This window comes from Protobothrops mucrosquamatus, unplaced genomic scaffold, assembly GCF_001527695.2.
Source record: "Protobothrops mucrosquamatus isolate PMUCROS unplaced genomic scaffold, P.Mucros_1.0 scaffold1989, whole genome shotgun sequence".
Lineage (NCBI taxonomy): Eukaryota > Metazoa > Chordata > Lepidosauria > Squamata > Viperidae > Protobothrops > Protobothrops mucrosquamatus.
Genome location: NW_015388105.1, coordinates 216,611 through 228,833, shown reverse-complemented (window position 1 = coordinate 228,833; position 12,223 = coordinate 216,611). Strand labels below are relative to the sequence as shown.

General features: G+C 40.1%; 2 protein-coding genes across 2 annotated transcripts in view; one reads left to right on the top strand and one right to left on the bottom strand.

Annotated features, from left to right (window-relative positions):
* Positions 1-7,042, bottom strand: part of LOC107294556 (7-dehydrocholesterol reductase) — a gene marked incomplete in the record, with an annotated part of 22,333 nt that extends 15,291 nt beyond the window's left edge. Inside the window, 2 exon segments of the mRNA XM_015823791.1 lie at positions 809-912; positions 6,915-7,042. Coding sequence (XP_015679277.1) covers positions 809-906 — 98 coding nt within the window.
* A 2,926-nt stretch (positions 7,043-9,968) lies between these two features.
* NADSYN1 (NAD synthetase 1) overlaps positions 9,969-12,223 on the top strand; it is a 43,747-nt gene continuing 41,492 nt past the window's right edge. Inside the window, exons 1-2 of the mRNA XM_015823790.1 lie at positions 9,969-10,093; positions 11,552-11,612. Of these exons, the coding sequence (XP_015679276.1) occupies positions 10,009-10,093; positions 11,552-11,612 (146 nt within the window). The 5' untranslated portion in view covers positions 9,969-10,008. The remainder of the gene's footprint in view (positions 10,094-11,551; positions 11,613-12,223) is intronic.

Here is a 12,223-nt window from a genome sequence, read left to right as displayed (position 1 = left end):
ATAAAGTACAGGTAGTCCTCGACTTACAACAGTTCGCTTAGTGACTGTTCGAAGTTACAATGGCACTGAAAAAAGTGCCCCCCAAGCCACAGCCGAGCAAGACACCTGCCTGCCCACCCGGCGGCGCTCTTCCTCCTGTCCGAGGTTTTCATTGTTGTGAGCATTTCTGTTGAGGATTGACAGCGGGGGTGGGGTGGGGGGTGTTTGGTTTTTATTCCCCCCATCTGCTGGGTGGTTGCAGCAGGTTTTGGTCACTTCACATGACCCTGGGACACTGTGACTGTCATAAATATGAATCAGTTGCCAAGCATCTGAATTTAAATCACAAGACCCTGGAGATGCTGCAACATTCCAGCTGATCGGTGCTTCTACTGGGCTCAGCAGAAGCACCAGGATCAGCGCCGAGCTACAGCTGGAGCCTGGCGCTGATCCTGGGGCTTCCACTGAGCCCTGACAGCCCCGAAGCGCCAATCAGCTGGAAAGCAGCACTGATCCTGGCGTTTCCGCTGAGCCCTGATAGCCCTGCAGCTCCAGCCATCTCTTGCTCAGGCTTGTGCGGTTCTGCCACCGGTTCAGCTCATTCCCCTCCCCTGCTACCACTTTTCTAGGATGGTCGCGTACCACCTGCAAGGTGCCAATGTACCACAGGTGGTACCCGTACCACTGGTTGAAAAGCCCTGCTCTATGACACCCCTTCCTCCTTTGGATGTTAAACAAATGCCCCTAAAATTCAGCAGTAGCTGCCTATTTTACAGAATACAGTTCTTTATAAGCACAGGTATAGTCACTACATGGCAGATTTTCTTACCATGCTCTTCCCCAACCTCCATGAGAGGCTCCATTTTGATTTATAGCATTTTGACTTTTTCCTCCTTCAAAAAATTTACTGTCTTTATGAGATGCCATTGGAAGCTGCAGAAGAAGAAGTTACACAAATATATGATACCATTCTTGAGTATAAAAGAACCTTTCTTTTGTGAAATGTCATGTCCAATTATGCAATATGCAACTCTACATGATTTTTTTTCATAATTCTGCTTTTAACAACTTTAGGAAAAATAAGGCAAGGTTCATGTGGCATAGCTACGTATGGGAGGAAAAAAACCCCTCAGCTTTTGACTAAACTTTTCTTGCTTACTATTTTTGATACAATTAAGGCTAAAATGAATGATAGTTATAAAATGTGCATTAGAAAAAAAATATATATGTATTTGCATAATGTTTGCATTAATTATATGCAGAACTGTAACTGTTTATTATTGAAGGCATATAATAGACTTTATACATTATTTTTATTTTTTCTGTTGTGTTTTTCCACTTATTTTTAAACACTTCTTATGCAGTTTTCTGATAATGTATCTATCTTTGTGTTTTGTTCCTTTCTTTCCGGTTGCTATTTTAAAAGCAATAAAATATATAAAAATATATTAGTAGACAGCTCACAAGCAAAACCAAAACTTAGCAAACAAAAATGGTCTTCAATTTATTGTGTAACATGATATATCCTAAAGATGTACTTGCAGAGCCATCAAGGCCATGCTCTTATCTATCCACATATCTTGGCTAACAAAGGGAATTCATCAAATTTACAGATGACACTAAGTGGCAAGAATAGCCAACACCCCAGAAGGCAAGCTCAGGATCCAAAAAGAACTTGACAGACTTGAACAATGGGCCCTATCCAACAACATTAAATTTAATGTGGAGAAAAGCAAGGTTTTACACACAGGCAGGAAAAACCAAAGGTACAAGTACAGATTAGTGAAACCTGGCTCAAAAACAGTAACTGTGAGAGGGACCTTGGAGTCCTAGTGGACGATCACTTAAACATGAACTAGTAGTGTGTGGCAGCAGCCAAAAAAAGCTAATACAATCCTTGGTTGTATAAACAGAGGCACAGAATCAAAATCATGTGAAGTATTAGGTTCGCTTTATAAAGCTTTAGTAAGACCACAGCTGGAATACTGCATCCAGTTTGGGTCACCACATTACAAAACAGATTTTGAGACTTTGGAAAAAGTGCAAAGAAGAGCAACTAAGATGATTAAGCGCCTGGAGACAAAAACATGTGCAGAACGGTTGCAGGAATTGGATATGGCCAGTCTAGAGAAAAGAAGGACTAGGGGTGATATGATAGCAGTATTCCAGGGACTGCTACAAATGATAAGGCAAATGTTCCTCAAGGCAAAAGGAGGAAATGCAACTGGCTTCATCTGACTTTTCTAATTATGGGTCAGGTTTGCTAATCAACTGTGCCCCAAATATGAAGTGACCTTGGCTCAGCTGGTCCCTCATGGAGAGTGTTGTTAAATCAAAGCTTTACTACAAAAGGTGCCATTTATAACAAGTGCATGGCTTTACATGTTACATACATTCATTGATGCAATAATGTTAATGCAAAAATAATGGACATTTGGATTTAATGAATATCTTGCTTCTCCTGAATGGTCCATTAAATAGAGGTTTTACTATATTATGAACTTTGGAAATTGGTATGATTTCAGCATAATTATTTTCTAATTTTTTTTACAATGCAAATGCTGCTCAGATCTGCATTTAAACTGCCCAGAGGTTGCTGGGAAGAGCTACAATCTGTGAGTTAAGAAGGAGGAGGGTGGAGGAGGAAAGTAGTATAACTAAAAATCAAAAGCAGCAGCGCTACAACATTCAGGGCAAGTGAGTCTGAGATTCCTTTCATCTCAGAATGTCTGGCTTAGTTCAGTGCAACACTTGGTTTGCAGCTGTGTTTCGCAGTACTCTTTTCAAACTTGGAAACTGTCCTATTTGTAAACGAATCACTAGTCTACAAGGACAGATTATTTATCTAGGGCGAACCTTTTAGAGACCGAGTGCCCAAAAACCCACCCCCCGCCCCCACTTCGCCTCCCACCCTGCCTGCTCCGCCCCCCACCCGCCCCCTGCCTCATCCGCCCACAGGGCCACGCACCGTGTCCGTGGCCCGCCGCAGATCGCCCAGGCAGCCCTGCAGCGCCATGGCAGCCACACCCTCTGCCCACACCCCCCAGCATCATCTGCACACTATAGGAGTGCGAGGGTGGAGTCTTGTCCCTGTTGCCTGGCTATGTACTTGGCTGTGCTGCTCCGTGCGGGCCGTGCCTGGGAGCGACTCTCCTCCAGGGGGGCTGCTGGTGAGGAGGGGGCCGTGGGGGGAGGGGGGGCTATGGCGACGGTGCACGTGCCCACAGAGAGGGCTCCGAGTGCCGCCTCTGGCACACGTGCCATAGGTTCGCCACCACTGATTTAGGATCTATAATCTGTGCTCTTCAGGCAGAAATTAGGTGTCCAGTTCAGCCCTTCTACTCTATTCAGCATCCGCGCTATCAACCCCCTCTATTACAAAGATCCTGCAGGAGAAGGGCAGTGTGGACAACCGTGGGATCTGGCAGAGTGAGAGTTGTGAACCATAAACACAAAGCTTTTGCTGTGTCCCTGCATAACAGATACAGTGCCCTTGCTGACCTTAATAGGAACATTATATAAGAAATAACTGTATCTCTACAGAAATGGAGCACAACAATGATGAAAACTGTCTTGAATGCATTTGGCTCAATTTAAAAGGGGGAAAAATGACATTGCCATAGATGTATACTATAGGCCACCCAACCAAACAGAGGAACTAGATGAACTTTTTGCTAGTCAGTTAACTAAGGTATGTAGGAAGCACATCACAATATTAATGGGGGACTTTAATTACTGTGACATTAACTGGGAGACAAATTCTGCACCAAGTGGAAGATCAAATAGATAAACCTAGCAATAACTTTGTCTCCCAAAAAGAGACAAAGAAGGGAACTAGGGCAGTGGTTCTCAACCTGTGGGTCGGGACCCCAATTGGGGTCGATTGACCATTTCATGGGGGTCGCCAAGCAAGGCTGTCCGCCATTTTTTTCCCCTTTTCTGGCGGGTGCCTTACCTCCCTTGAGCTGGGCCAGCTGGTGGTCGGCCTGCTCCGTCTCTACCGCTTGCCAGCTACGCCTCGGCCGGTGCAGGGGGCGGAACCACGCATGCGTGGCGCTCCCGGGCAGGGAAAGTCCTCGACTTATGACCGGTTGGGTAGTTCTCGACTTACGACCGGTTTAGTCCTCGACTTACGACCGGTTTAATCCTCGACTTACGACCGGTTTAGTCCTCGACTTACGACCGGTTGGGGTCACGGCATTAAAAAGGTTGAGAACCACTGAACTAGGGGATCAGCCATATTGGATCTAATCCTCACTAACAGAGATGAAATGATAGAAGGTGATGAAGCCACAGGAACCTTGGGGAGAAGTGATTATGCAATATTGGAATTCAACATTAGGGAGGCACAGGCAATAGAACAGTCAAACTAGAGTCTTGGACTTTAAGACATTTAGAGAGAGCTTGGGAAGGATTCCATGGATGAGAATCCTCAAGGGGAAAACAACTCTAGAAACTTGGGAAATTTTGAAAAGTGAGATAATAAAATCTCAGTCTAGCACAATACCAACAAAGAAGAAAAATAATAGCTCTCAAAAGAAACCAGCATGGCTGCATAAAAAGAACTCTCTGATAAATTGAAAGATAAAAAGGATAAGTATAAAAAGTGGAAAGAGGGGCACATAACTAAAAATATCAGAAAATAGCCCGTGCCTGCAAAGATGAAGTGAGGAAAGCTAAGGCTCAAAATGAACTAAGGCTTGCGACCAAAGTCAAAAATAACAAAAAAAAGCTTATTTCAACATGTAAAAAACAAGGAAAAGGTTAAGGAAATGATTGGTCCATTAGAGGGAGAAAGTGGCAAGAAGGTGACAAGCAACAGGGAGAAAGCAGAACTATTTAACTCATTTTTTGCATCTGTCTTTACACAAAGGGAAAAAACAGTCCAACCTATCAAAAACAGTACCATAAAAAACAGATTAGAAACATAAGATAAGATAGGCAAAAAAATGGTAAGTGACCACCTGTCTACCCTAGACGAGTTCAAATTACCAGGACCAGATGGATTACACCCCAAGGTTCTGAAGGAACTGGCAGGTGTGATCTCAGAATCACTGAACTATATTTTTCAAAGATCCTGGAGCACTGGGGAACTACCAGAGGATTGGAAAAAGGCTGATGTAGTTCCCATCTTCAAAAAAGGGAAAAAAATGGATCCAGGAAACTACAGACCTATCAGTCTGACCTCAATACCTGGGAAGATTCTGGAAAAGATAATCAAACAACGAATTAGTGAACACCTAGAGATAAACAAAGTTATTACTAAAAGCCAACGTGGGATTGTCAAAAACAGATCATGCCAGACAAATCTTATTGTATTCTTTGACCAAGTGAGAAAATTAGTGGACCAGAGGAATGCTGTGGATATAATTTACTTGGACTTCAGTAAGGCATTTGATAAAGTAGATCACAACCTACTACTTGATAAGATAGAAAATGTGGGTTAGACAGCATCACCACCAGATGGATTCGTAGCTGGCTGACCGGCTCTACTCAGCGTGTGGTCCTCAATGGAACTGCATCTACATGGAGGGAAGTATGTAGTGGGGTGCCCCAGGGCTCTGTTCTGGGCCCAGTGCTCTTCAACATCTTCATCAACGATCTGGACGAGGGGATAGATGGGGAACTCATCAAATTTGCAGATGATACCAAGCTGGTAGGAATAGCCAACACTCTAAAAGATAGGCTTAAGGTACAGGAGGATCTGGACAGACTTGAACATTGGGCGCTATCTAACAAAATGAAATTCAATGGTGAAAAAAGTAAGGGTCTACATTTAGGCAAGAAAAACCAAATGTACAGGTATAGTATAGGTGGTACCTTGCTCAATAGTAGTAACTGTGAGAGGAATCTTGGAGTCCTAGTGGACAATCAGTTAAATATGAGCCAGCAGTGTGCTGCAGCTGCCAAAAAAGCCAACACTGTGCTAGGCTGCATTAACAGAGGGATAGGGGGAGGGGGGACATGATAGCAATATTCCAATATCTCAGGAGCTGCCACAAAGAAGAGGGAGTCAAGCTATTCTCCAAAGTGCCTGATGGCAGGACAAGAAGCAACGGATGGAAACTAATCAAGGAGAGAAGCAACCTAGAACTAAGGAGAAACTTCCTGACAGTTAGAACAATTAACCAGTGGAACAACCTGCCTCCAGAAGCGGTGAATGCTCCAACACTGGAAGTTTTTAAGAAGAGACTGGACAGCCATTTGTCCAAAATGATATAGGGTTTCCTGCCTGAGCAGAGGGTTGGACTAGATGACCTCCAAGGTCCATTCCAAATAATAATAATAATAATAATAATAATAATAATAATAATAATTTATTATTATTATTATTATTATTATTATTATTATTATTATTATTATTATTATTATTATTATTATTATTATTATTATTATTATTATTATTTCATGAAAGTATTCTAAAGTGCGAAAAATACAATAACACAAGGTGCTTTATGTGAGTCTGCCTTTGAGGTGATTTGGGATACTCTTAGTCAACACTAACTATATGGCACAAAATCAATCTTTCTACCAGATTACTGTTTTGTTCCAAAGGAGTAAATTAGCTGTGTTGTTAATCAGTTATTATCTAAGCTAATGTATAGTTATTCCTTTCAATATAACACCATAAAAATGTTTCATCCGGGAATGCAAAACAAAGAAAACAAATCTTCAAGCATTAAGAAGAATTCAGAATGTTCTTTGTAAACATAAGAACTTATATAATGTTAATTTTAAAAGAGAAATACATTCTACAAATATAAATATTTCTTTCTTATATGCTAATGTTCCAAAGCCGGCTGCCAGCTTGCTCCTATCCCACAAATGCAGCATACAAAACAATATATGCAATGGCTTCCCAATCAGTTTGCTTTACTATTATTTATTAATTCAATATGAAGCAGTCCACTTAGAATTCTGTTAATTTTCCTTACCTGTGCCTTTATTCTTCAGCTTCAGATAAAGAAATAACTCCTTCGTTTAATCTCATTGAGTGAAAGAAAGAATACTAACATCAAATTCCCAGATCCCCTTTTTTAACCTTTCCTTCTTTTAACTCCACCCATTAAATGCATATGGTAATCACCATCCAATCACTTGCTCGAACCTTTCAGCATCATCTCATGCTCCCTTACTGGATTGGTGCAGTTGCCTCAAACCAGCTAAGCTGATTTCAGTAGCCATGGCAACAGCCACCCGTGAATATTATGAAAAAGGAGACTTCGCTGAACTTTTACTAACCCTTGATCAAGCAAAATGTATTTAAAAACAAAATTAAAAGAAAAATTATTTGCTTTGTGTTGCTTCCTCAAATTCTTTATTTCATATAAACCTCTGTTCTATATATTTATCCAAACATTTTGCTGCTTCTGAAGTTCCACAGTGGATAGAAGTTTTGGAGTAATTATAGTTTAATAAAATTAGTATCAGCTACTTATATGATTGCTTGAATGTTCTGTTTTGAAAATATAATAGAAGATCACTAAAAATGTTAGATTAAGTTCATATGATCCTAAAGTGTAATTTCAACTACCCACAATAAAAATCAAGAACTGCATTTTCCAGAGATGAATTAACTAAAGAATTATGAAATGAATGAGAAAAATAAAACCTGATTTGATGATATCTATCATTGGTCAATATTCAAGTAGTAGGGAGCTGACAAATGAGCAAAAAAGCTTTTAAGCAATATGTTTGTGGAGATTCTCAGTCATCCAGGTCATAGTTTTCTCAAAGGTGCTTTTTCAAAAGGCAACTGGATTGGGGGCAGGGGGGGGAATGGAAGGATTGTATTTCTTTGCAATCATCTGGTCATTAGCACTTTCCCTGAGATCTCTTGGGGCCACTTGAGGGTTTATCTTTTTTATATATATTTTTATAAAACTATATTAATTATATCAATATTAATATATATCAAATATATTAATATTATATATTATATACAATATATATTATATTAATATATATTAAATATATATATCACTTATAAGATAGTCCTCGACTTACAATTCATTTAGTGATCACTGAAAGTTACAACGGAACTCAAAAAAGTGACTTATGACGTTTTTCATACTTACGATCGTTACAGCATCTCCAAGGTCAAGTGATCAAAATTCAGACACTTGGCAACTGACTCATATTTATGACGGTTGCAGTGTCCAGGGGTAAAGTGATCCCCTTTTGTGACCTTCTGACAAGCAAAATCAATGAGGAAGCCAGATTCACTTAACAACCTGTTATTAAGTTAAGAACTGCCATGATTGACTTAACAACTGTACCAAGAAAATTCATACAATCACCTAATAAATGTCTCACTTAGCAACAGAAATTTTGGGCTCAATTGTGGTNTTTCACCATACACCATACACCAAAAACTACATAAACATATATCTTTTCTTCTAACAGAACAGTGCTTTACATTTTAAATATTCTTTACATCTTATTTACATTTTATGTACATCAATAATTATGTCTTTTTCTTTCTCTGTTCTAGCCAATTATAACATTTATTCCAAATTTCATAAAATTCTGACGTCTCCTTGTCTTTCAATTCTAACGTACGATATCGAGTTTTAAGGGGATGGGAGATGTTAAATACAAAGGCAGAAATATCTTGTAGAGAAGCTCTTGAACTTTAGACTTTAACCACCGTATATATACACACAACACACACCAATAGCTCTCTACTGATAACACTGGCTCCCTCGGCTAAAAAATGATATTAACACAACTGGACAGGGGAAAACCTCATCTTTACCTGAACGACTCCCTGGCCTGGGCAATAGAAGTGATCCTAAGATATCATGGTTGCTGACAGTGCTTTTTTTGTAAAAAAAAAAAAAAAAAAAAAGGTGCCAGAACTCACACATGTCAGACAACCCGCCTTATCTACCCTACAAGGTTTCATCCAAAAAAGGTGCCGGAACTCCGTTCTGGGCGTTCTATAACAAAAAAAACCCCCTGGTTGCGGGAGCAAAATACCCTGCTAAAAAGCTATCGTCACAGGCACTTCTCCCCCCCCCCCCATGCTTCTCAATCCATTATTTCATTTACAATAGTGGTGAATATCTATAGCTCGGGTGTAGGATGTGGGTGAAGGTTCGTCCTCCGAACTTTTGGGTTGGTTTTCAGGCTAGCAGGCTAGGTAACATCCTCAGCGGAAACCAACCCACAAGCTCGGAGAACGAACCTTCACCCTCATCCATTATTTCGTGTTTTGCACTTTTGGAGTCACAGAAGAACGTTAAAAGAAAAAAGAAAAAAGTGCAGGGGAGAGCAGCCTTATTTTTTTTTAAGCACTGCATCTAACCTTGCCATTCCCTAACCCAGGGGTAGGCAACCTTGGCTCTTTTATGACTCGTGGACTTCAACTCCCAGAATTCCTGAGCCAGCCATGCTGGCTCAGGAATTCTGAGAGTTGAAGTCCACGAGTCATAAAAGAGCCAAGGTTGCCTACCCCTGCCCTAACCTAAGAAGTCCATCAGTGTCTAGCAGACACTGCTGCTTTAGATCAGGGGTAGTCAACCTTGGCTCTTTTATGACTCGTGGACTTCAACTCCCAGAATTCCTGAGCCAGCTAAACTGGCTCAGGAATTCTGGGAATTGAAGTCCACGAGTCATAAAAGAGCCAAGGTTGCCTACCCCTGCTTTAGACGAAAGCTTACTTTTGCTCCTCATCCGGGCATTCCCCCCCCCACCCCCACTACTGGCATGCGAAACGATGCAGGGCGAGTAGCCAGCACTTGCTCCCAGCAAAGGAGTAAAGCTGCTCGATCCTTTGCCATCACTGTGGCGAACCCTTTGCAAGTTTCATAGGTTTGTGTTTCCCCCCCCACACGCTACATTTCACCCGGAAATGGTCCCTAGACTGTTGCATAGCACAAGCTTCAACCCTTCCCCTTTGCGCTGAGTCGAGGAGGAAGGTACCGGAAGTAAAAGGGTTGCTTTTGGGAGTGCTGGTCCCACCGGCGGGAGGGTGGTCGCCTTTCTTTTTTTCTCCTGGGGAAGAATAAGAGGCGCGAAGGCAACATGGGCAGGACAGTGACCATGGCTACGTGCGCCTTGAATCAGTGGGCGCTGGATTTTGATGGCAATCTGGAAAGGATTTTAAAAAGTAAGCCCGAAGGCTGTGCACGGGCTGTTTGCAGCTCCAAAGGAAGATGGGTCTTGTTTTTCTTACCCCGCAATGGAACTTAGCGTTAATTAGCAATATTTAAAATAAGGAGAAAGGTAGCTCTTGATGCATCTTTGACCCATTGGTTATTTTCTATTCATCCACCCATCTCCAAATCTTGACTTGATATGTTTATATCGCACCTTTATTGTTATAAATACCTCAAGGAGGCAACATAAGCAATCTTCTTTCCTCCTCTTAATTTCCCCACAACCAGCTGTGAGCTGCTTTGGGCTGAATTGCAACACAGTCTCCTAGGTTTGTAGCCTGGTGCCTTAACCACAACACCAAAACTGGCTCTCAGAGTGACAACCAGTTTGGTATTGTAGTTAATTACTACATGGTATTTTTTTTTAGTCGTAGCTTTTTATAGTTTTACACGCATAACTATTGCTGACCCTTCCTAATTTATATGCATGATCTTATTTTATGTGGCTTTATAGCTTCCCTGTGTTGTATGAGCTTTTTACCCGAAGAAAAGGCATCCCTTCATTTTATTCAAAGAACGAAAATCCTGTGAGGTTGATTGATCTGAGAAAAATTGACTGGCCTAATTGCAGTCATTGAGTTTTTTAAATCCGAGTTACCTCAATGCTAGTCCAGTACTATTACTACTTTTATATTATTGTTATTGTTTTGAATGGGACTATATAGAACTTTTTTCTCCAATATGGTAATTTGCTACATAGAGAAGTGTTCAGTTTTTTTTATTTTTTTGAGGATTTAACAAATGAAGTGTCTTAAGAATAACGAAATGTGAAAGTCAAATAGTTGAGGAAAACACATTCGATATTTAAACCAAATAATGGGTATTGTAAAAGAACATCACATACATAATATATGACACATCGTAACGTAACATTAATAGAAAAATAAAATAAATAAACATAGGACGGAAATAATAAAAATCAAATAATAAAAATCAGCACACCTTCCTCCTCCTATTTTCCCCACAACAATCACCTGTGAGGTGAGTTGGGCTGAGAGAGAGTTATGTACCCTTAATTATTACCCTTAATAAGTAGCTGCTATTTGTTGAAATCTATTTTGCCTCCAGAAATATGAGAGTTAATGAGAATTTATATGGTTTTTCTAGTTCTGCTAGCAATAGGGTTTGGAAAGCAGCTTTGTTATACTGTTTTTAAATTACAAGAAATCTTAGTTTACCTGTTCTCTGAACTAAGAACTTGCTTTTAGAAAGTATGAGAAATAGGAACTTGGTTGTAAAAGGTTTCTGAAAATCTCAATTGTTTTGTATTCTTAGTCTTGTGCTTGAATATTCTTTTCTTGTTTTGCAAAATCAAAGGATACACATAACACTCCCTATATTTCAAAGCATGGGAAGCTTTCTCTGACAACATATTGTAGGTGGATAAAAATTATAATTTAATCTCCTAGGTATTGAAATTGCTAAAGAAAAAGGAGCAAGATATCGACTCGGCCCAGAACTTGAAATTTGGTTAGTAATTACCAACTTGTTTGTATAAACCAGTTACTCTCAACTTTTTAGGGATGTTGAGTGCATTTCATATTTTGAAACTTTTATCTTATAAGATGGCTATTGGGGGAGTGCTTGCACAGTCACAAAATGCCTACTGGAGGGACATAATTAGATAAAAAGAACAAAATTGGTCAAGATGCTACCTGGCATCCCGTAACCCCCACCCCAAGATTCATTATCAACTTTTATTAACTTAGCCTTTCTTTGGCCATATAGGCACATCTCTTAGCACTAGGCTGCACCTATGTATTCTTACTTATGTAAGAAAATTTGGGAATCCAGAGGTATTTCTGGAAATTAAGATGCTAGAGACTTGTACTTTGCTTTGCAACATGCATTTTCTTTTCCTTTTTTAATGAAAAATGAAGTGGAATATAAAACCTGGTAGACCTCAAGAGAACTATCTAGAAGGATATAATATCTGTTTTATTCCATTCAATGTAACAAAATCAGTGCCTTCTTTTTATAGAATGGTATCTGCTCAGGATGGTTAATTGTGGTACTAGGTTATTAAATGGTAGGGAGAAGATGGCTATCGTATATAAATATTCATCAGTTTTGTGGAATGA